The 26250-nt window shown below is 35.9% G+C and overlaps 1 protein-coding gene across 1 annotated transcript in view; it reads right to left on the bottom strand.

Annotated features, from left to right (window-relative positions):
• Positions 1-26250, bottom strand: part of DYNC2H1 (dynein cytoplasmic 2 heavy chain 1) — a 147629-nt gene that overhangs the window by 66496 nt on the left and 54883 nt on the right. The window contains exons 62-75 of the mRNA XM_054002204.1: positions 25647-25788; positions 24974-25083; positions 22428-22526; positions 21169-21292; positions 18141-18304; positions 17283-17402; positions 14495-14629; positions 13606-13749; positions 10411-10500; positions 7785-7850; positions 5670-5720; positions 4136-4213; positions 2836-2967; positions 1406-1478 (exon numbers count right to left, since the gene is read on the bottom strand). Of these exons, the coding sequence (XP_053858179.1) occupies positions 1406-1478; positions 2836-2967; positions 4136-4213; positions 5670-5720; positions 7785-7850; positions 10411-10500; positions 13606-13749; positions 14495-14629; positions 17283-17402; positions 18141-18304; positions 21169-21292; positions 22428-22526; positions 24974-25083; positions 25647-25788 (1528 nt within the window). The remainder of the gene's footprint in view (positions 1-1405; positions 1479-2835; positions 2968-4135; positions 4214-5669; positions 5721-7784; positions 7851-10410; positions 10501-13605; positions 13750-14494; positions 14630-17282; positions 17403-18140; positions 18305-21168; positions 21293-22427; positions 22527-24973; positions 25084-25646; positions 25789-26250) is intronic.

Genomic DNA, 26250 nt, shown 5'->3' with positions numbered 1-26250 from the left:
GTCTATAAAACCGAATAAAACAGAATTGAAAGGCTTTCTTGTAGGATATTTACAGCTCTTTTGGAATTCATTTTTTCTCTAAGGAAAACCACCAAATGAGATTGGAAACTTAATAGCTTCCTTTACAATTATGTGAAACAGTTTCTTTTAGTTGTTTCAGGGCAAGGACACTCAAAAAGACAAGGCAGAAAAAAAACATTAAAAAATATTCATACAATTGCTTAGAAAGTGCTAGTCAAGATTTTGCCAATCGCACTGATATGCATGAAAAATCTGTGGATGATTTGTGGATGACAAACTGGTTTTGAAAATCTAAATGGAGTCAATGGTATTCTGCCTTCCTTAGTGAGGCTGTAGCTTCATTCACCAAAAACATTCCTTTGTGCAGCATTCCTCCAAGGAACTGGTCCCAACACAAGTAATTTATGTAATACATTAAGATTTGGAAGACAGTAAGCAAGCAAATAAATGTACTCTGCATTCAGGTCTCTGCTGGTTTTTGAGACACACACACTGCAGATCACTCTTGTCATTTGAGTCCAGCAGGCAGGGACATTGTCAGCATGGGCCATGTCACCATGACCAAAGTACCCTCTCTATCTACTAATAATGGTTGGCAGAGAACCTGTACCTTAATGCTGAAAATCCCAGTCTGGGTGGCAGATATTGAGCTAATTTGAGCAACAAATACTGTCCACAGACAGCATAAGGGAGTAAGATAAAGTGACTTCTAAAACTTACAGCGTCCACCCCGATGAGACACTCAAAACTGCTAAAAGCTGAAGGAAGGTTTTTGTGTGCTGTACTGCAATATTGAAATTATTTGGCATACAGGTTTCAAACTTTGGATATAACAGACATGAGAGAGGAATCTGACTGACTAGAATAAATAGACAACTGTAGCATTGAATCACTCTAATCATATGTATTTTTAAAAAGACAGTAAAATGTATTACAGACCAAGACTTCTATAAAAATGACTGATATTAATGAAATAATCTTTTGAGACTCAATTTATAAAATCTCAAACCAAACAGTCTTTAAATTGTAAATTACATAAAATAATATTTATGGAAAATCTGAGTCTTAAGAAGAGTGTTGCAGTGTAAAACTTTGAGAAAACCAGTTATCTTTCTTTCTTGATGACTCCAGTGTTCAATAATTAATTAAAAGAATTTGATAGATCATTTTATTATATTTTCAATCACTGTGCAGAATAAACCAAATTATTTTAAAAGCACTTTTAAGAATATTTTACAAGAATAAAATCAGCAAACCATTTACAGCATATTTTCATATGCTAAAACTTAGGAATTCCATAAGAACTACAATATAAAAGAAAAACATAGGACAAAAAAGTTATTTAATTGTTGTGCAGAAATGCCCTGGTGAAAATTTAACTTACCTAGGGTTTTACATGCAAAAAGAGCCATGGCACTCTGTAGTCTGTCTGGTCTGACAGCCTGGACCACAAGTACCTTAAAATAAAATATATTCAGGGGAGATGAGTTGATAAAAATATATAGTGATAATTTAAAATGCAAGATTCTCCTAAGAAGGATGAATTCTTTGAATTTATCTTCAGAACAAAGTTATTTTCTCTGAATATATAGAGCTATCTGATCATTCCTTTCCAAGATAATCGACTGTAATTGTTCTTTTGCAAGTAGCTTGTTCTATCAATAGAATCAGAAGATAGATCTATACCTAATGTCTACTTGTAAGCTACAAACTTTTCTACAATATTTTAGAAGAAAAGTAGCTATGTGGGTAGTTAAAATGACAGAAAGCACATTTAGCTTTATACTAGCATCTAAATTCTATGCACATATAGAGGTACTACTTGGAATAGAAATATTTCTGGTTTCAGTTCAAACTAATTTATGAGTGGCATATCAATCTAACAATGTAGTTTTGATATATTTCATAAATAGAAAATTCTTAATACTTCTGTACAAGGAAAAAGATGCACTGATCATTCCAGATTTACTTTCCTACAAATGCAGACATTTTCTGACAACACACTGCACACATAAGAAGTGGTCTTCAGCATTGAATCAAATATGACTCACACAAATTCCTTTCCAAAATGGTTTGTTCCTAAATTGCATGCATGCTATTTCAGAAATTTTCCTCCTCCACAAAAAACTCCAAATAGACAATAGCTGTAAGAGCCAATCAACATGGAACTACATTGTCTAACACCCCATCCTTTCTCTGGATATTTTCATGTAAAGTAACTTCAAAAGAAAAATCACAGCATCATTTGAAAGTAAATAACATCTTTTTTTCCATAAACACAAAAGTGGTTATATCTTTCTTTTCCAGTGGAAAAAAAAAACCCAGATTCAGGAAGGTACTTGACGTTTCCGTATTCTTGGTGTGTTCTTTATCACCAGGTTTTCAGAAGTCATTTTTCATTTCTTCTATTCTAGAGAAGCAGAGGCTGCTACTGCATTTTGTGTCAGATGTGTGAGTTTGCACATTCAGTGAAGTAAGATGCTCAACAAGTGACACATCCAGCAGTAACAACACACCCATGAAAGAATTTTAATACCTATTCATAAAATTAATTCTGTGCATATTTCTAAAGAACTTGTTACCTTAGAGAGTATACTCAGTTGCAGCTAATATATCAACACTAAAATGACTGAGATAACAGAGAAATAATATGCACTACAGTAAAAAAAAATATATATAATTCTTAGATTAAAAAAACTAGTTAAACTGCAGGACAGTGTAGATATTGTCACTGCTTAGAACTCAACCAGGCCTGGATGCAAAATTTACTTTCACTGCTGAACTCATAATTAATATTATGAATGGAAAGATTACCTGCTGAAACAAGGAAATTCTTTTTACAACAGGAGATGGAAAGTCTTGTTCACATACAGAGCTCTGAGAAAAAGTGCGCCACAGACTTTCATCTTCAAAGCAAAGTGTCTGATAGAGACCTGGGAGAGAAACCTACAAAAACAAATAATGTAGGTTGAACTGTAAAGAAGAATAGTCATTTGGGCATTGTATATTTTAATATTCCAAGTATATTTAGATTTCCAAGTATCATTGTGACCACTGCTGTGCAAATCACAAAATTCAATTTTATCCTTGGAGTTAGAGAAGACAACAGTACACTTTAAAATTAACCACTTGTTTACCTATTCCCTGGAAAGACTAACTCTATATTTGCACTGTAATTTTAGTTTTAAACCTTAAGGTTCTTTGATTTTAAATTTTGGGCTTTACCTTTAAGTCCTTTCCTCTAATGATGATCTGCTATCTGGTATCAGTAATGGCTTGCTATCAGTGCATGCTACTGATTCACTCTGTTTGTTTGTTTGTCTAAACCTCTAACTATTATGCTTGCCATACCATTATTGTGATTGTTCCCGATTCCTGGTTAAAGAGTAATTAAATAGTAAGCTCTGGGTTCAGCAAAAAACGTCCTTGCCAAAGAGCAGTCAAGGTTTTTTATCCTTGCTGCTGAGCTACATGCAGGAGGAGAAGAGGCTAAGACAGAATTTCAGGACTAATATTTTCCTTTAGTTCCCTTCAGGATCAGAGAACTTCAACATTGTTCAATGCAAGAAAGTTTTTGTTTTAGTTCAGTCTGAGCAATCACAAACTCTAAAACACCTATAAAGATGTACAGAGAAATCTGATGAGGAGAATATTAATTTCTAAATTAACAGTTGTTGGCTTTTAATACAATATGAAGTGATTTGTCAAAGTCGTTACATTAGTGAAATCTGAATATAACTAAATATTGTTTGCAATTTTTCTTCTATCATCCTATCTATATAAATTGGAGAACTTAGACAGATTTGCAGTATTTTCTAATCACAGTAAGGTGACAGGTTCACTCACATGCATTGAAATTCATTATAGATGGGGTAGAAATGTTCATGAAAAAGGCTCAGAAAAAAATGAGATTAAAATAAAAACAAAAAAACACTTTTGGTTTTTTTTAGGTGGCTATATATTAAGCCAGGGTTTCTGGAAGATAGAATAAATAGCCTATAACAACAAAATCTTTTGATCTGACAAATACATATCTGAGTATTCAAGTCCAAATTGCTATCTGCCAAAACCAAAGTTCTTTAAATTTAAATTCAAGAGACCACACAATGTATACCTTCAAAGATGCTACTGCCCAGACTCTGTCCTGTTCTATCCAAGAGGGAACCTGGTCACGAGCACTTCTTTGTGAATCCTTATGGAAACAAGTTATATCACAAATGTAAGTTACACAATCTTTTATGAAACACTATATTCGGTAATAAGGTTGTGAAACCTATGTTTTTTAATAAAAACATTCACAACAGCAATCTTTCTGTGGTCTTTTGCTAAGTTCATAAATGGCATAACAAAAAAGCTACTAAAATATTTAAATATGAGACATACTGTTCACATTAACACTTGCTTAGCTACTTGAGCCTGAAAATACCCATTTAGAGCATCCTTATGACTCAATTCTAAGTAATTTTTTACTAAAAACAAGTGACACAAATGTTTGGCTATCTGCATAGGCACTCTGAGAAACTGTCTTCAAAAACAACTCCATTGCACATATTTGCAATGATAAAGATGGTTCTTCACACAAAGAGCAAAACACCATTTCTGAACATCTCTGCACTGGTAATTTGGCCACAGCTCTATTTTTCTGCTCATTAGATGTTTAGCATGGAGGAAATTCTAAGGATCAACAACGCTGCTTAAGTTCCAGTGGAATTTCTGTATTCACTATAACATCTGTTATTAAAAGATTTTACACTACACATTAACCAGTCTGAGGAGTCTCTGCATGGAAATGTATTTGGATCTCTCAAGGAGTGAGCAACTTCGAGAGTAATCTTAAATGCTCAGCAGAGAAAAACAGAAGTTTTCTTGTGAAAGGGTATCTCAGCCATGAGTTACAAAGTCTGAGAAAGAACAAAACTAGGAAATTTGAAAGTGACTGTAGGAATAAATTTGACATGGGTCTGTAGTATGCATTCTATTTGGGCTGAAGGGCACACAAGCAAAATCTTCCCAAAACCTATGGATTGTGCCTTAGGTAGGGTAGAGGTAAGACTGGTATTAAATACCATTATACAATCAGTTCTCACATTCCTTGAAAATGGCCTATAGCAATAAATACTTGACAATCACTCTGTTCACAGACATTCAGTTGAATTACAGTGACTCCAGACAGATGAAGGGGGACTTCTGCAGTCACACTGAAATGCAAAGCCTGTAGTTAAGCCATCTAATGGCTAGAGAAACTGGATTTCAAGGATCATTTCAGCAACCAGCTGCTTGAGAAAAAGTACAAAAAGTACAACTCATACGTGACTCTGGGAGAAGGAGCGATTCGGAAATACTGATTTTAGTTACAGAAGAGGGCTGAAAACCTCCTCAAACATGCAATTTCAAATTGCCATCCTGGTCACAGAAAAAATAAAAGAAAATACACAACAAAGGCAAAAAGTTGTTCAAATTAAAAAACTGCTTGCCATGTTAAAAAATTCTTTAATAAATTTATATCTTTATATTACTATGCAAAAAGTTACTTTTTTCTTTACTGTATGAATACAATTAATTAAACAACATAGTAACAATAAAACTTTAACTTTCAGGATTAAAGTAAATGTTCCTTATTTCAAAATATGGAAATAAATGTAGCTTACTGATTTTCTGATGGTATCTCCAATGATCACACCTGTAAAAGTCTCCCATTCCTGAGTGGAATAAATGAACAACTCAGATAAGTCACAAGACACCTTTAAGAACTAAGATTAATACGCAGTAGCATGTAGGAAGAGCAGGAAGATAAACATATTAAATACTAAATTCTGAAAGAGTTCCAAGACATTTTTTAAATGCTAAGTGAAGCTATCAGAATGTAATTCCTTTTGCAGAATCCAAGCTAAGTGGCTGCAGTGCTTTATAAGAAAAAGAAGCAAAGGGGAAGTTCTATACTTTCTCAGCACTCACAGTTCCTACCCAGAGTGCCCATCTGCAGACTACCAGGAGGCAGCAAATGTGGCTGGCAAGAACACACATCCTGCCTGGTGGGGCATCAGCAGCCCACACAGAACAGGTAACTATAGAAAGCATGACTGAATTTATGTATGATTAAAACTTTTAGACTTTGTATATGTATCCAGGAAGACAATTTTAAATCATTTAGACAAGTATTTCAAACCACTAGAAATTACATAATACTGTATTTGGAAGTGGCAAGAAACAGACCAAAAATTCTCAATAAGTACTGAAATTTTGCATAAATACTATCTATATTCTGTGATGAAGATTTTTTTATTAAAGAGAATAGTAACATGAAAAGTTTAAAAGTCAATTGACTATGAGTAATACTGCTGATACAAACCCCAGCATAGTTCTTTGCACCTATCAGTCTCACTGAGTCTTGAAACAACTCCCTCTTTCAGTTGCATTCAACTGATGCTCATCTCCCAGTTACAAAGAAAATGCTTGTGCACACAAAAATGCATGGAGTATTTTTTGGTTTGTGCAATATTGTTATGAAGAAAAGAAGTACAATATATAGGGAATATAAAACTACCTCAGAAAAATCTATACATATTGATTCAGAAAGAGAATATCCCTGCTGAGAACCAAGGCAGTCTATAGTATATTGTTGAAGTTGTACTATAAATTTCACATTGCTATGCAAAAAGATATTTAAGTGCAGAAGGTTCAATTATTTTGGGACAGGGACTTGGAATATTAAATTCTCTAGGAGCATATTAAGCAACTCCTAGTCTCATCACATTAAAAGCTTTAGAAAGAATAATTTTAAAAGAATAACCACTTCAGCTTCAGTTTCTTCACTAAATATTTTGAACAAGCACTTTTCTCTTAACAATTTAACGAAAATAACTTTTACCTTTCAGAGAAGTAAAAAAATTATTGATATTATTTGGCTGTTTTCTCTCTTGAGTATTCAGATACTGTAGAAATATGCATTATATATAACCTAGATTATACTGTCTAAGAGCTCTAATAGCTGATGGAAATGCATGCTAAGCAATAGAAACCAACACTTAGGGCTGTACTTTACAAACACTTAAGAAACCAGTATTTAATTTAGTCAGAAAACTGTTTGCAGGTTGCTGCCTTCATGACTTTAGAAACTCAAGAAAGATAAAGCAAGGTATTTTCAGAAGCTCAAATAAAATAAGAAACATCAAATAGCAAACTTTGGATAATGAAGAGCAGCCAGGATATACTTCTGCTAACAAGATGAGTTATTTTTATGAGGCCAGATCATTGCTGAAAGGATTTCACTTTGTCAATCCATATGTCTACAGTGAAACTACTCCTTCATTGGAGAGTTCCAAACAACTTTTTTTTGAATCTTGTACCTTAAGCTCACATATTTCATATAATCAAGTTTCATTACTTCCTTCAAAGGTATTATCTGATTTTTTATCTTTACCTCTATAATGGACTCTCCTCTATTGAACTGACATCTACTATCATTTGATGTCCCTTCTGGTCTCCAGCTCCTAGTACAGAAAGCCATAGTTTTGTCTCTCCATTCTGTGGAGGTACTTTAGATAATTAAATGTGTCTTGACTCAGGATAATCAGCCACGTTTAAGCAATTGTATTAAGTGAATTATGCATACTGTTTCACTGCAGGCAGACTTTATAGAATTAATCTGACTACACTACAGACAACTAAGTCCTACACTTACTGACAAAAACTTTTTATCTACTTTTTACTCCTCATATTAAGTTTGAGTAAAATACTTGGGGATTTTCTTCTTTAGCACTTACATTCTCTTGAAAAAGCTCAGGGTGCATCCCTCGTACAAAATGTAGAGCAAACATTAGCTGATCAGCCTGAAATAAAAGCAGTAAAAATGTATTCATAGACTCAGGAAAAGTCCTATTTCTGGTTCTTTTTTATAAGTAACATTTCTTTTAAAAATCACCTCCAATTTCATAGTAATGACTTAGAGACATACATCCTAATGAAAAATTGCTACATCCCTTTGCAAGTTAGAGACAGAAACTAATTTAAAGTGGGCTGTGGAGTAGAGGGCAAAGAGGCCTCTACTAGGAATTAGAATCAAGTTTTGCAAGGCACTGAAGTTCTCATTTTATTGATAAATATGAACATCATATGACATTGAGAACAAACCACACCGCTTAACTTTTTCATCTTCTTAGACAAGGTCTGCAAGCAAATCCATATCACAACTGTATATTAGGATGCTCCCTGGATGATCTAGTATCCAAAATTTGAACAAGAATTGTTTGGAAGAATGCTAAGAGGCCCAGACCAAACCTGTTTTGACAAATTAAGAGGAAAGATGGGCCAGTTCGAGTGCTCCGATAAATTTCTTCGCACCACTTAATTTAGCAGCATTCACAAAGGCTATGTACACATAAACAATAACCACAGACTGACAAAATCCTTCTTCTTGATTCCAACATGTTTCAAAGGGTATGAACTCGTATCAGCTATACCATTTATGAAGACACTAGTAAAGCCTCAGTGTCACAGCAGTTTTTAAAAATTTTCATGGATAAAAGGAAGACTTAGCAGTGAATTGTGGATGGTGTGAAGAGTTTATTTGTTCTCTCTATGATTAGAACACAATAGTAAACTGGATGGACCATTAGTTTGAAGCTACACAGGTAACACATTTTCAGTATTTTCTAAACTCCTGTCTGATCAACTTAAAATCTTTCTGACTAGAAATCTCTTCTCTGCCTTGCATTTGAACTCTCTACTCTTTTCTTACACATAAAAATTGCTGCCTTCCATACTCACAAGGTGTAATGACTTAGTGGAAGGCTTCACATACTTATGACTTCAAAGACAAACATTAATTATTATGAGACTATTTCATGAGAATCTTAGAAAGAACTGCTGCCCCTGAGTCCTCAATGTAGCATTGCTAGATTGGGAGACAGGAGTAGGAGGTGGTGTAAAATTTTCAAGATCTCTCCATTCTCACAGATCAAACTACAGACTTGTGATTTGCACTGCTTGAACCATATATGCAGATCTGTTGCATCCCGGAGTTTGGGTTTAGATTAGGGTTTTTAATTTATGTTAAAATAAGTTCTGTAATCCCGCGTTTCCCCCGCGTTGTTCCCCCCCCCGCGGTTTCTGGCCCCCTGCTGCCGGATCTTACCCCTGTGCCGCTCCTGTAACCACCCTGCCATCCGGCCCCGGGAAACCCCGTGCTGGCCACACGATCCCGCTCAGCCCGCGGCTCGGTGCCCGCCCCTGCGGGGTTCTCTGGTTGGTCGCTGTTGCTGGCGTCACCGCCACGGCAGCCGCCCCTATTGGCCGGCAGGCCGTGGATCCTCTCGCCCCGCCCCTCTATAAAGCCCTATCCCGCCGGCAGTCAGACGCCATTTTCTCCCATGTGAGTGCCGGGAGCGGTCGCGTCTTTCCATCGAACCGCGCCACGTGACCAATAAACCGTTCCTGCCAAGCACGGAGTAAATGGACAAATTCCTTCCTCTTTGCCGGGTCCCTAGCGCACGGTAACAGCGGTTGGCCAGCCCACGCACCCGAGACACGGAGCCGTGTCCGGGAACCCGCGGCAGCAAACCCTGGCAGCACGTGGAAGCTACGCCACAGCCGGGCTCCCAAGAGCCGCGTGCAGCCGGGGAGAGCAAAAACCCACGCCGCACAGATCTACTGTGCTTTCTTCAGCCTGGTACTGTGAGACAAACACCTCTTGTTATGACAGCTTCATGTGAAAGTAAAAATTAAAACTGAAAATGAAAGGCATAGCTTCCCTAGGTTTTCAGTAAGAAAGGAAGAAGTGAAAAGACACCTGACTGAAATAAAGAAGAAATACACTAAGAACATTTTTTGGAGGAAGAACAAGGAGCAGACAGAAACAAACAAGGTAAGCAGGTAGACCTATGAGACAGGCTGTGAAAATAAAAAGGAGAATATCACAATGTAGGACTTTTAGAAACATAGAATCATCTAGCTTGGAAGAGAACTTTAAGATAACCAAGTCCAAACATCAACCTAAAAAACCCATTTCTGTTTCCTTTAAAAAAAACAAACAAACAAACAAACCAAAATACAAAAAACTCCCAAATAATCACATAAAACCTTATATTTAGGAATGCAAGAAATAAAAGCAAACACAAAATGATTGCTCAGAAGACTGTGAACCCCATGACTGACTCTGAAGCCAGAATGAGGCAGAGTTGTAGAGCTCTGTGGAGAAATGTACATCAGCAATATTAATTTGGTCATACACTGATTTTAAGTCTGCATTTAGCATGTTAATTATTGATAGTGTAATATTTTGCATCTATTACACAATACTGATTATTTGAAATAGATCAAGTGTGAGCTGCTGAAAGAATACTTTCAAACCTAGTGCACTGTATAAAAAGCAAAAAAAAAATACAATCTTACCTTAAACAAACAATGACAAACATATTCATACACTGTATGTTTCAATGAGCCAATAAGCAACTTGATTCTTTCCTCAGTATTAACTGAATCCTAGGAAAGAAATTACAGATTTCAAAAATTCCTGTGGAAGTAAAAAACTTTCCACATATTTTGTAAATTTCAGCAAAATGACACAAATAATCTGGACTCTACGTGACACTAGTTCTAAAAACATAGTAAATTCATCTACAGCTATCAATGATTAAATGTGAAATTCATGATGAAGTATTAAGAAATAAATATTCTGGCATTGAAGATTTTGACTATGAACACGATACTACTTTGTGTATAAGGTGAAATACATTGAGAATGAGAGTACATTTCCTTCTCCTAACATTAATATCACTGAAATCTCATTGTTTTCATTTGATTAAAAACTGCTTATTAATTGAATTACTATATATAATACTACCAAACAAGAATGTTGATCTTAAGTGTAGTTATTAAACTTCTAGTCAAATTTGGTGTTGTGGTTTGACATGGAAGTGAAGTTTCTCAGGAAGTTGGGTCAAACCAATCAGTGGTCAGGTTTGGATATTGGCACCTGGAGTGACCACTGAGGGCATGGACACGCCTCTGAGAACACAGGGGGTTAAAAGCAAGAACTCCCAGGGGAACACTCTCTTTGGTTCTGGTCAGAGTGCAGTGCAGAGTCTCCCCTGCCCAGCCACAGGCTGGTGGGGGAAGGGAAGCCATGTGGCCTGGGGGAGGTAGGCCAGGGGCTGAAGGACTGGAACCGGGCGGGCCCCCTGAGGATGGAAGGGTGGAGAGAAACGGAGATGCCTTTGTTCCCCCACCTCAGAAGGAAAGAGACAGAGAGCCTGACGGCACCCGGAATTTGCCAGCAGAGGAGAAGGAGAAGGGGGGGAAGGTGCCCAGCCGTGGGAGTTGGAGTTCTGGGCAGAGATTTCAGTCGTCTGGGGAGTCCCGAGACTTTTAACCCTTTCCTGGGAAATGAAAGCTTTGTAAAATATTACTCCTCCTTGATTTGAAGGAGAAGAGAGACAGTCTGGGACCTGAGATGTTAGAAGAAGAAATTTTTAGGTGGGAGGAGATGATGGAGTGGCTTGTGGCTGGACTTTTCTTGTTAGCCATAGACTGAACCAATTTCTCCTGCAACAGAGACTGCATTTTTAGGGGGATGCAATGGTGAGCCAAGAGACCAGTTTCAGCGACTGCAAGCACAGGAATGGAGTGAACAGAGAAGAGTTTTGAGGAGGGTGTGGTGGTGCCCTCTGTCTTCAGGAAGAAGATGATCTCTTGAGACCCTCGGCCCCTGGGGAGGAGGAAATGGGGGGGACTGTGGTCCCAAAAGGAGAAGCTGTTGGACCCTTGGCCCCAGGGGAGGAGGAAAATGGGAGGGGGGGGGGGGGGACAACGACTGTGGTCCCAAAATGAGAAACTGAACTCTTGTTTTTTAGGTCCTTGGCAAAGCATCCTTAAAACAGCCCTATGAGCAGTCTCTCCATGCACGGTGGTGAGAGCACTGTAACATGGAAAGGAGAATGTCACACTGGCAGATTTTCTCCGGGCAGTGCCATGTGTGACATGGAAACACAGGAGGTGGTAACTGTGTTTCCTGGAGGGTCTATGGTGCAAAAGAGACTGCTCTCTCCCTTGATGGACTGAGTACTGATTATATAAAGAGTGGCAACTTGATCAGGAATCCCGGGTGGTGTCTCACTGTGTTTTGGTGGAAACTGGGAGGGGGAAGGAGGAGGAGTGTTTTGGAGGGTTTTCATTCTGAATTCTGTGTGTCTTTCATTATAGTAGTAGTAGCTTAATAAAGTTTTTCCCTTTGTTTTAAGCTTGGGCCTGCTCTGCTCTGTTCCTGATCACATCTCACAGCACTTATTTGGGAAGGTATATTTTCATGGGGGCGCTGGCATTGCACACCAGCGTCAAACCATGATATTTGGCCCTACTGAAATGAACACTGTAGAAAACAGTAAGTATACACTGTCCTTCAAAGCTCATAGATTGAAAGACTAATTCTAACAGGAAAAAAAATTGACAGGACAAAAGAAGAAAGGGACCAAGGGGTAGGAAGTGTGTTACAGGTAGTATGACTTCCTTTCTACCATGCTGGAATTTGAAGAGATGAGTTTAAGAAGGGCAGTTGGGTAACCAATTTGCCTAATGCATTTCTCATGTCTAACAGACCACTTGGCATGAAGAACCGAATAGAGGAGAAGGAAAAAAGAAAGCAAGCAACAAAGGCAAAACCAGAAGCTGAGCTTTAAATAGCTAACATTAATAGGCAGGAAGAAAAAAAAATTATGAAGGAGTGTGAAAGTAAGAACAAGAAGTCAAGACATCATGTTGTGGAAAAGAAGTGAAGTCACATCTTTCTGTGAAAAGAACTTCAAAGAAGGCCAGTTCACACAGTCAGAACAGTGTTCCTAGTAATGACTGGAGCTGAAGGAAAGCTGTAATCACAAATGCCAGAATAAAGGGGAATACAGAGGAAACACAATGAAAGGCTGGTGAATGACTTTCTAAGTAAAAACAAAGAAAAATATGAAGAATTTTGGACATGCTTAATAAAAAGAAAATGCACTATTACTCAGTGTGGGTACTTAGATCTAAAGAGTGAGGTGACAAGGGATAAATCCATTATTTGCTTCAATAATAATATACTGGCCTAAGAATACGGAAGACTAAAAATTACATTTTAAATAGGACAGGCTGCAGGCATGCTTACAAACTGTTAGAAAGTAAAGTTATGACCTTCCTTCGGGTAAATGAACCATGTAGAAATACAGGTATTTTCTTATGCTACCCCTTGTTGATAAGATTAGCTTTATTAGCATTTTAATAATTAATTTATTTAAATAAAGCCTTTAGTAAAGTTATAATCAGCCTTTGTTTTCCCAATTCACCATAGACAAAGAACAAACCTGAAATCACAAAGAGTTACTTTGCTTTCAGGTGGTAAAGAAATTCTGTGATTTATATACAACATAATTTAGAAGTCCACATGCTTCTATGCTGAACGTCTAAAGCACAACAGGTCCGCATCGCTACTTAATATACACTTCATCATCAGTTATTCTAAGCTTTTTTTAAAAATGTCCAGAGTGACTCATAAATTCTAAGGATCAAAGCAGATGGACTCTTCTGCATCATTAGCAGCTTCAGGAGAAAAGCAAATACCTGCTTGTTTTGCAGAGCCCTTTGGAAAAGCCGCAGGAACGCCGCCAAACTAAAGCGGTACATATTATTAATTTTGGATAAGTCAGAGATAATGAAGTACATCTTGCTAGCACTCTCAGCCAAAGGGAGATAGGCATCCCTCTCCTGTGGAGAAAAACAACACACACATAAAAAAGCCAGGTGCATTACTGCCACCTACTGATTATTGCATAAACATTTACTCAGCCCACCGAGAAAACATTCCTATGACTCCCACTGATTTAGAAAACCGAACCCTTTCCAAGCCTTCAAATTGAGGGATCAGCACTCCAGACTTCAACACTATATTGAGATTTCAAAATTGGAAGAAAAAAATTTTATCAAAAATCCTTTAAATTATGAAGAACACGTTGGAAATTAATCCCTAGGGCACTAAGGTGTTTTCCCACCACAGAACAGATCCCAAAATTCAATGGGAAATGTTAAACTAAACAAATAGAACACAGAAGAAAACTCTGCAATCTGTCATAAAAACAGGATGTCAGATGAATAGCATCAGCAATGATCTAAACTCTTCCAATAGCAAGGAGCATATTAAGCAAAAACACCCATATGAACTATAATGTTTGCAACAGTGGATGGCAAAAATAAAGTCAAAACTCGTTACTTGCCCAAATTCCTTTAATTAAAAGTGGCAGACTTTAAATTGTGTAACTACACAGCATAAGAAAATAAAGTATTTTAATTGCTGAAAATACTGCATGTACTTGAATATCTAAAATATCATTTACCCAAAAAGTATTAATATAATGTTACTCATCTTTTATCTCTGTGGATGTATGTATCTTCTCTAGATAAAAAATTTTAGCAGGAGAAAAGCAGTATTTTAAAGATTAAAATATTCTTCTACCTTATCAAGGAAACTCTGAAGTCTGAAAGATTCAGCCAGTGATTCTTGAATGAGTGCACTGCTTGCTTTAGTTTGATTCAAAGATTCAATCAGATCCTTATTTTCTAGTATATTGCCTTGTGATGTGGCAAGTGTCTGGAAAAAGAAAATAATCTATGTTACATTAAAAAAAAAAATCCTGTGAAGTTACCATTTTGGAAGCTATCTTTCTGATCTGTACGCATTTCTGAATCATTGAATACATCTGAAGAGTTCTAGAAAACTGGTGGTTACTCCAAAAACTGAGACATTTTTTAAAGTATGGAAAATGCAGCTCAAGAAAATACTCCAAAAATCCAGACTGCCATATTCTGAAACATAGGTTATCAGCAGGATTTTGAGAATTATTTCTATGATCAGAGTCTTAGGCACTAGAATTCCCATGTTAAATACAGATTAGGGTATTTCTTTCTTGTGTTTAACTTCCCATTTAACCTGAAGTTGGCTACTTGTTAAAACTTCCTGTACTCAGTCATCCATAAATTCATTTTCTTTCAAAAGGATTCCAGTTCTCATAGAACTCTCATCTCCAACTGAGATTAATATTCACATTACAACAATTTAAGTTTCATAATCAAAGATCACTTTAAAATCCTTGAGATTGTCTCACATTTTTCCTGAGTTCTCCTCATTTAATTAAGCAATTAAACAATTAATTTCACTTCTAAGAAGTAGGAACAACTTGAATAGTTCACCTATATCTAAGGTTTTTTACTAACCTTCAGTAAATACACATCACAATATTTATTTTGAATAAATAAATGGCTGCTTGTCAGTCAAATCAGTTCTGAGCAACCACCTGTAGGACATAATTTTAGAATATTTGGAGGCATAGATTCACCAGTTAGAGTAGTAGAATGCACTTCTCTACCTGAAACAAGTTTGGGACAAGATCACCTGCTTTTTCAGATAGTCCTGTTCATCCATGAGCAATCATACTGTGTGCTATGAGACAGCACCCATGTCTTTACTCTGAGGCATTTAGAAGGAAACCAGTACAGTACTTCAGATAGAATGGCAATGTTGCTTTAAGATTAACTTAAATTTAGCTAGATCTCATCCAACATTGACTTCTTTGTTGAGGAAGTCCAGGTAGCACCTGCCAGTTTCCACTGAGCCTTCGGTTTCGTTCTTCCGGGTCAAAGAGTATTCTGATTTCAGGATAACTTGCTAACAAGAATTCCAAAATTGAAATCAACCTTGTTGTTACTACTCAGATGCTTTTTGTTGCAGATATCTTAGGCATCAACGTCTTTAAGTTTTGTACTTGATAATTCAGATCAGAAAAATGAAGAAGATTTTTGAGTTCCAAGATCCCATAAAAAGTATGTTCTAAAGTGACATTTGTTTTGTTGTATCTCTGAACCCTTAGTTTCTGGTAGACAATAAGGTGTTAAAATGGTCAAATCTGGATATGGAATTTTATTAGAGAGCAAGTTTCCCTCTTCCTGTAAAAGAAATCTGCCCCATCAGAGTTTTAAGAAAAGGCTGACCATAGTATTTGAGAATTAATAGGGAGTTCAATAGGGATAGTAAATGTGGAAATTCAAATCACATAAAATAATTATGTACAAAATTCTAAAACTGAGCTATTAATCATAGAATCATAGAAGAGAATCATAGAATGGTTTGGGTTGGATGGGACCATCTAGTTCCAACCCCCCTGCCATGGGCAGGGATGCCACTCACTACATAAGGTTCCTCAAAGCTCTATCCAAACTGGCCTTGAAGACTTCCAGGGATGAGGCATCTCCAAGTTCTCTGGGGAATCTGTTCCCAGAGGTTCCCAGAGGAACAGGTGCCTTACCACCCTCCCAGCAGAGAATTTCCTTGTAATATCTAATCTAAACCTACCCTCCTTAAAAGCCATTCCTCCCTTGTCCTGTCGCTGCATATCCTTGTAATAAGCCCCTCTCCAGCTCTCTTGTGGGCCAGTGTAATAAATGGCCAGTGTAATCTGCCAAAACTATTATTTCATGCTAATCCATTGCATTCAATACTGCGAAGTTCTGTGACTTAGCTACAGACCAAGGGGTTTAGGGCACCAGGTCAATCTCCCTGCACCTCTGACCTTTCAGAAAGACAGGATTCGAGGATCCATTCTTACAAGCATGAAGTACAATTTATGTGAAATCCATGGGTAGACACAAACAAAAAATAAAACAGTCCTTCCTTGGAAGCTACTTTTTTATTATAAAGGTGAATAGCTGTTTCTGAGCATAAGTACTTTAAATAAAATAAAAAGATGAACTGAAAATTGAGAACATTAATTTTAAATGCAAGACAGGGAATGTTAACTGTAAAGAATATTACAGCTCATTGCTAACAGGAAACAATTGTAGAGGTTTAAAATTTTAAATGTCTCTCTCAGCAATCTTTCCATTTTGTAGTGGGATTTTTTTCATTTTTTTCACAACATAGGATCATTTCTCAACTTGAGAAAGAGTCATTTGACATGATTCCCAAGCGTAAAAGTGTAGCTTTTTTTTAAACTCATAATTTCAAAATGAAATAGTATATTTTTAATAAAGTTTTCTCTTCTTGGTGTGTTAACAGTTTCATAACAGATGTACTTTCTTATCTACTCCACTCTTCCATCAGGTCCAGGCAAATAATGCCCTTATTTTTTCTAATCAAAAATCCTGATGGCTCATTACTCCAACATTTCCAGCATCTTCATTCAAACACACAATAATGTGATTATCATCTTATTGGTATAACAGATATTAAAGAGGTAAATTGGTTTTACCTCCAAAAGAGAATCCTCAAGTTTAGCTAACTGTATCTTCTTATCTTCTTCCTGTTGCAACAGCTTTGTCTTCTGCTCTTCCAAATCAGGCTTTTCATGCTGAATTGTTAAAGCCAAAAGCTAAAAACAGAGAGAAAACAAAAATTATGTTGTTTTTTTTTCTGCATTTCCACTTCAAGAGGGGTCAGTTTTCATTGTATGATGCTAATTCCATACCTCCAGAAGAAGAAGAAAATCCATATGGTTATCTATTTGAATTATATCACATTTGAATTATATCTTACTTATCAACATCTTATCTACATCCCATTCTAAGCCTCTTGTTGGTGTAGAAAAACTTCTTTCATACCAAATAAGGAGGGGATTTTCTTCCCTTAATTGATTTATCTTCTTTTTTTTCTTTCTTCCATTTGTATGTTACACTTTGATTCCTAGACTTTATAGAGAAAACCTCAACAGCTACTAGCATTTTAAAGGAAATAAAATACACAGTATTTTGGTTTCACTACATTTTTTTCTGTACACGAAGTACCTTGATGATACCAGCATAATTCTCTAAGTAGGACACTGGAGAACTATAACAGAAATGGTTCCATGGTACCATAAATGCATCTTGAACAGAAAGCAAAGGCTTAGCAATTAATCTGTTGGAACTGAAGTCAATGACAACATTTTCATTTTCTCTACTGGACTCACTCCTTGGTTCCAAAGTGCATAAAAATTTTACTATTTATATTTGTGAGCTTGAAAATACATCCATAACCATTAATGCAAACTGCACCATAGGGCTTATTCCTGGTGCTGGATGCAGCTATGCATGTTCACTATACATACACTGGTTTTATTCTAAATGCCTACCTGTCCTCTTAAGCCACTTGCTGTTGTGGTAAAGTTTACTTCTGTAACAATAGAAGAAGCATCAGGTGGAATGAAGGGATTTGGGTTCCTTGTTGACAGAAAAAGACGGAACTCTTCATTATAATCTATCAGTTTTTCACCTATTTGTATGGCATAACGGGGTCCTGTAAACAACAAGCAGATGTTATACTCACTCTGATTGGAACATTCTATAATTATCTGAAAACAGTGGTAGTTGTGTAATACTTTATGATCAATGGATCTAAATATATTTTACAATATGTATTTATAAATTGATTGGAAAAAAATACAAATTCAAAAAATTTAAAGAACACATCCTAACCTGTATTGTTAAGAGACAAAAAATTAACAACATAGCAATGATCTAGGAAATTACATAGTAAGAATATTTAATACACCTGAATAGTTTAATTATCCTTATCCAGAACACAAAGCATCAAGGACAAAAATGCATTTGAAGTAAAAGTAATGCTAACAACTTTTTGAAATCTTCAGACCATGAATAGGAGACAAAACACTACAGAAGATGACCTCAAGAATCCCACCTATGTGAAAGAATTTTGCCATAATTTAAACATATTCCTTTACCTTTAAACATTGGTCTACCACTCTATACTAGCCATAATTATATAGTGGCTATCTGAGATGGCTCAATATTTCCTCACCCAAACCCATTAGATTTCATCTCTGGATCTGTTGTATTTATTTGTAGAAGGCTGATGTTGCTGTATAATCTTAATTCTATTAGGATACTATTTCCTATGATAACTGTTATAGAGCAAGTCAATGAAACTAAAAATGATGGAATATCTAGACAGCAGAATGAAAGAAAAATATTCCATAAATAAATATCACATTGATGTGTATTATTATAAATATATTTAACTTAATCATATTATGAAAGAAACAAGTGATTTATTAAAAAACTGATGTCATGGTTTCAGTCTGTTTATACTCCTAATAGTCCTCAATATGCCTGTTACAGAATAAAACTGTTACAGAATAAAACTACAGCCCCCTCTGCCCCTCTTCCATAACAGGTTTCCATTCCAGCAGGATTAGAAAAGAATAGACTCAGACAATGACATGATTAGAGTAAGATTTTGCCTCCTGATACTGAAAAACACATAAGAGCAGAATTATAAGTTGAAAAGTGCAAATTTCCGTTCCAGAAAACTTTCCAAGATGGCATACTTAGGTGCTTCTCTATTTTTAGCACCTGAGTGCAGATCAGAAACATTTATCTCTTGCTAAAACACTGGTAGAGATGAAAATCCCATACCAATTTTGCTTCTATGCCAAAGATCAGAATAAATTTTAAGACTATGTTGTAAAAACGTCAAACAGAAAATGGAAGCTGTACAAAAGCGAATTTACTGCAGTATATATGTTCACATTTTTCCTAATATTTCATTCTAAGTAATGAAGAGATGTACAGTCATCACAACCAAAATAATGCAGACAGGTCCCCACACCCACATTTTGACAAAAAGAAGGAGCGCATGCTTGCTTATAAAGTAATGGAAAAGATTCAAATAATGATCCATTTTTCCTTCTCCAACAACAGCTCTTTAGTTCGGACCTGCACAGACCTGGCATTAACGTAGCTCATTAAAAAGCAAAAGAGGATGTCTGAGTGTTATAAGCAATTTTCCTGAACAAACTAGTATATTTGCATTTAATCTGCTCTCTCCACAGTTCTGCAGACACAGTCATCTTTCATACTGTATCTCATTAGCTCTCCAAAATTCGGCAGAAGCTAGAGGGACAAAAAAAATTGTTACAGTTACCTAACCCTCCACAGATCCCTGAAATCACTACTTTGGTTCCATTCTGTCAATGAAAATAAACAAGCAAGTGCATCTGTAATGGAAGACTGATTTAAATAACACTTTCTTTTCCCTAAACAGATCTTTCTTATATTGGTGATAAATGTATATATTAATCCTATGGTATTTGCATTTATTTTTAGCAGGTACTTACATTTGAAGAATTACTGCTACCTCACACATCATTAGATCTCAATAGTAGATGAAATGACAGCAAAAAAAGTCTTGAACTATTTCTAGTACCCAAAGTTCATACAGTAAATTACATGGTACATGCTGAGGAATGACCACTTGAGGCAGAAATACCATTACAAAGGATAATGCAATTCTATTTTAGTTACTGTAATTTAGAAAGTACTTAAAACACACATTGCTATACTTTCTAATTCACCAAGTTCTCTTGATATAATTTCAAAATATTTAACATAATTCAACAAAATTTATGCTGAGATACTTGCATAATTATGATTTATTTTTGCTAAAAAATTTTATAATTTTTATCACAATTTTTCATATTAAAAAAAAATTCTTTAAAGCAGCTAAGTCCAAAGCAGTCATACAAATGGTTAGGTAGAACATATTATCTGTCCAAAACAGAGATATTATATTGTAAAACCTAAACATTGTGATTTTTATCTTTCTTGCATTGGTTAAGGGACTCCTTTCACGAAATTCCACCATTTTGCTGATCTCTATGACCCTACCCATTCCAAGAGCACATCAGGATCAGACCTTTGTGTCTTCTTTACTTTGGAGAAATCCAAAAGAAGCAAGAAGACCAACATTCTAAACCTTTGATTTCTAACTGCATTTGTGCAACTTCAGGTTTATTTAAGTCCCAAGTTTCCAATTAAAACTATGTGTTTGAAATCATCACTGGAAATCAACTTAAAATTTAAATTTTTAAGAGTCTACAAAAACACATTTTTGTAACTTCAGTTTAATACTTTTAATTTACTTTTAAATAACTTTCAATTTAATACTTTCTAATATTTTTCCACTTACTAAATAAGGATATCTCCAACATATTTCACACACTGAAGTGTTAGTAGTGGGTTAATACTACAGAGCTAAAAAACTACACAGCATTAATGTTTTCAGAAAAGTCAAGTTTTATATAAATAGATCTAAACTACAAAAGTTTTGAGCAAGCATTTGTAAAGATCTTGGTTATTTACCTTGAGCAATAAGATCTTTTCTTAGTAATGGGTAAAGTACAGGTTCCACTCCATCCATTTCCTGTATAATAAGTGTCTTCCCAAATCTCACTGCCAGCTCAAGAGCAGTTAGGAAGTTGGTGTCCTGGATAAATAGAAACACATTCCTGTGATTCATTCTTTTTTGAAAAATGCAAATACTTCAGAATGAGTAGGAAGGCATTACACCAAATAATCCAAATTTAAAAATCAGTAATATAGATAAAAATCCTATTAGATGCATATGGTATTTCAGGGTTTAGCTTTAAATGTTTAGTTTAAATAAACTTGATCTGTTGATCAAGAAAACCTATTTAAAATGCCTAGATTTTCAAATGCTGCAACAGAAGAGAGCAGGTTCACTATCATGGCTGCCAGGTGCACCTGGAAGTCCTGGCCAGGTCTCTTATCTCAAATTTTAATACGTAGCTATGTCTCAAAACTGAACTAAGCACAGGATTCACGTTATTAAGAGGTCTACAGGCAGTCTTTTGTTGCACACAGGTGTTTAAACATGCATGTGGTGCTTATGATCCCATCAGTCAACAGAGGTCCTGGACAATATAGGCAACAGAGGCTAAAAGGTAATCAGACTGATCATCTAGCAGGACAAACTATCAATTACCCAAAGCTATGTTGTCTACTATCATCAGAGAGTATCTACAAGGGTTCCACAGAGCCAGCAGGGATCTGTGGAAGACCTACAAGCTGTTGAAGCAATATTTTGAGGCCAGATGGGGTTCAATAAGGGACTTCTGAATGGCACCAGATGCCTGCCTGTGCGTGTGCAACTGAGCCGCACCTCACTACTCAGGTAAACAATTACAGGTACACAGTGAATTTAAGGTACCCTAATCTCAAACTGAAATCAAATTTACTCTTTCCAACGTAGATAATACAACACAACAATCATAGGGAATTAAGTGTATATATACTCCTGAAATCCAACGAATTGCAACCAAGTATACAAAAGACCTCTCGATTTGAAAATCTCGTCTATCTTCCTCTTAGCAGGGAATACGACATTCTCGGACATAGTAGCACAAAGAGACAAACTTGTAGAAATAATACCAGATGCTGAGCCTCCAATTTTAAATAACCTAAAACTCTGTGGAGAATTGTATGTTTCACAGAATATAAACTAATTTTTGGTGATTTCTATCACAAACTTCTAAAAAGTACTCTGTAAAATCTGGAATAGAGAAAGTTCAAACAGAAAAGCCCAAGAGTAAATACTGCACCTGTTGGTTAATAACTTCCAAACGTGATTCCTTCAAATGTGTCTTCAACCATTCAGTAGCCCGGAAAGAAGGGTCTATCAGAAATGGGCAAACTTTACTCTAAGGAAAAAAATAAAAATATATTTACTAAAATCTATTTTAAGAATAAAATTGGAATCCTTTTTTTTATTTTCCCCAAACTAATGGAATATGTAATTTAAAATCTTTTTTAAATAACAAAGTGTTTAGAGAAACAATAACAGACTAGGAAATTTATGTCTTTCATTTTATCTCTCTTTAAAACAAAAATGGAGAGTACACAAATCCAAAATTCTCAGATGTTTGTTCTGCTGAAATAAGTCAGTTCTTCACCTTCTCTTAAAAACAGGAGTCTCTATTCAATGAGTATAATCTACAGCTTTTGTTATTCACAAATGTTTTTAAACTTAGAAGAGTTATTAATTAGTCTTTTTTTTACTCTGGTGGGCAAAGGTACAATACTTCTGGGTTTGGACTTCAATGCATTTTAGAAAGAATCATGAATACAAGTATTTTGCAGGCACAAAGCTACACTCAACTCTGTCCAGTACATCCACGTCTCTGTGGTGCTGCGGATCACACAACTGGACCCAGGATTCCAGGTGTGGCTTCACCAGTGCTGAGAGAAGGGGAGGGAGCACCTCCCTTGACCTGCTGCCAATACTTTGCCTAAAGCTGTCCAGGATACCATTGGCTTTCTCTTTGGCAAGGGCCCATAACTGTCTCATGAACTCATGAACTGGTGTCTGCCAGGACCACCAGCTCCTTTTCTGCAAATCTGCTTTGTAACTGCTTGGTCCTCAGCACATGCTGGTACATGGGGTTGTTACTACCCAGGACTGTGTAATTCCCATTCCTGAACTTCATGAAGGTTCCTGTCAGCCCATTTCTCCAGTCTATCAAGGACCCTCTGGGCTTCAACTTTACCCTCTTGTGTATCAGAGACTCAGTCATAGAATGGCTTGGATAGGAAAGTCCCTTAAATATCATTTAGTTCCAACACCCCTGCCAAGGGCAGGGATGCTTCTCACTAGATCAGGTTGCCCATGGTCCCAATACAACCTGACTTTGAGCACTTTCAGGGAAGGGGAATCCACAGCTTCTCTGGACAACCTGTGCCACTGCCTCACTACACTCTATATAAAGATTTTTTTCCTAACATCTAATCTAAATCTCTCCTCATTTAGTTTATAACTATTCTTCCTTCTCCTCTTATTATCTGCCCATGTAAAGACTTGTTCTCCCTCTTTTCTGTATGTCCTCTTTAAGTATTGAAAGGCTGCAGTGAAGTGTCCCCAGAGCCTTCTTTTCTCCAGGCTGTACAACCCCAGCTCTCTCAGCCTATCTTCATAGCAGACATGCTCCAGCCAGCAGATCATCTTGGTGCATCACCTATGTCCCCCAGTTTTGTGTCAGCAATCTTTCTGAAGGTTTAAACATGCATTTTCAACAATTCTCTGGTTCAGTCTGATAGAAAAACATTTCCAAGTTTGGGGCTTTTTTTAAATGGAGTTCCAGTATTCCAAACTGAGTAGCTACACACATCTCAAACTGAAAGACAGGGGAAGATGATGAGTATTAAAGCATCAGAAGATGATCAGAACAAAAGGCTGAGAACTGTAATGTAGATCACACTGGTAAAATACCATGTCCAATTTCAGCTTTATAAGGATATACACAAGGAAAATTATTTGACCTGATTGAGTGCTTCAAAAAGCTCTTTACACACAGTGAGGTTTTTAAGAGCTCAATCTATTGTAGCATATAAGTAGCTTTAATTGTACAAGACAATGTTTATTGAAAGGCTTTTTAATCAAACTGAGAAAAGAATATACATATCTACTAAAAGGATGATAAAGCAAGATAAATTCAAACTGAAGACAAATCGTTAACTAATTTGAATCATAAATAATCTAAGCAAATCACCTGTAGTAAATGCAGATTCGCCTCATGCCATTAAATATTTACTTGTTAGTAGACCTAATAAATGACTAGAATATTACATATATAATAATATGTTATATTATGTTTATCATATATATAGAAATTATATATCTATATGTATGATAAAACTGAATTTTTTCCTTTTCTCAAGGATTATTAGGTAGGTAGGTAGATAGACAGATAAATAGATATGCATATATATAGAGGTATTGAAAGGTATCTGCATATATATAGAGGTATTGAAAGGTATCTGCATATAGCCTCTTCCTTTTTCTGAGAAAAAAAGTAATAGAAATTATATGCCAAAGTGAACATATACAGGACATAATCTTCCACTGGTTGTATTGGTGTTAATGACTATTTACACTTTAAACCTGAATAGACTGATATGGAATAAAACAGTGGCAGTAAAACTGAAAACGTGTATTTTCTTTTACATTTTTTTTTCCTTTTGCTTTATTTCTCTGTGTGTGTGCACTCTGTGACGCCAATAATAAACACAAATTAAATAGTTCAAGTTGCCATGTTACTGAAATTTGTAAAAATTTAAATACTTCCAAGACAAGACAAAAAAGCAAATTTACCTGCAAGATGACAAGAGCATTTTCTATTGAAAGGTCATCTGAAGGCAAACCTTCACTTTTCCAAACTAACTCCTCACTTTCTGTACACAGGAACCGTCGTAAATCGAACTCTGATAAACGAAAGTATAAGTTTCTGTCATCACTTACAGTCTGCATAGTTTAAAAGTATTTACCAGTCTATACAGAACTTGTCTTGTATTAGAGACTTTGTCTATTAATAGACTGCAAGTCTGTAGATTACCCTTTAATCTATTTTTTATTGCTTTTATTGAACTTATTATTAATAAGTAGCTGCTGTCATAGAAACATTTTATAGTTTTGCTAACAAACAGATAAAAATGACTTCAGAAAAAGCAGAAGCATTCAGAATGCACTGGCAAATTTACAACAGGTAAGGTGAACACATCCATTTTTGTAAACTTTTCTTTTTAAGCAAGGACTATAGAGATACAATTATTTATAAATATTTATAATCTTAATAATTTCATAGAATGATTCTAAGAAATTGTCTGTCGGTATCTAGAGATATTTATTGAGTAAGAAAACATCTCTTCTCATTTGGGAGTACAAAGACAATTGAAACAGTTCATTAGAACTTACTGGCATTTCTCACTTCCTCAATCAAGCTTAATTACTTGCATGCAGACACTGACAAACACACACACAAAATTACTTTCAAGGCCGGCTGATTTGGTCCATTCATCCAAGCTGTTTTTCCTCTGATCCTCAGGAGCAGCAGAAAGATATGTAATAAATGCAGCTGCTAACTGAGCTCTTTTAGGCAACGTTGCCAGGTCATCTGTTATCTCTGACACCTTCAAAAAAAGAAGTACAGAAAGTATAGCTGTTTTGCAAACAGAAACTGCATTAATACGTCTCATCAGCTACTAAAATGTCAGAATTAAGTTTGCCTGCCATTGGCAATACAGTTGAGACAGTTTCTCTTCTTGCATTTCAGGTATCTATACCTAGCTAAGACACATGGAGGTAGGGGAAAAAATCCTTTCAGCTCTGGGCTACAGAATGCACAGATATTTCTGACAATGTAGCTGATAAAAATCCATGAATCTGATGAACAGTTCAACTTATAAGCAAATGGAAAATGGTATTCTAGTAAGAAAGATAAGAAATATATGATCCTAGTCACAGCTGGGCTGTAAGAATAACTTTCAATATGTATACAGACAATAAATGCTATATGCAACTATTATACTTACTGTACACTTACATGATAAAACAAATTTATCATATATCTTCAAATAATTTATCTGCACTAA

This window comes from Vidua macroura, chromosome 2 (assembly GCF_024509145.1).
Source record: "Vidua macroura isolate BioBank_ID:100142 chromosome 2, ASM2450914v1, whole genome shotgun sequence".
Lineage (NCBI taxonomy): Eukaryota > Metazoa > Chordata > Aves > Passeriformes > Viduidae > Vidua > Vidua macroura.
This window is presented reverse-complemented; position numbering and strand designations above follow the sequence as displayed.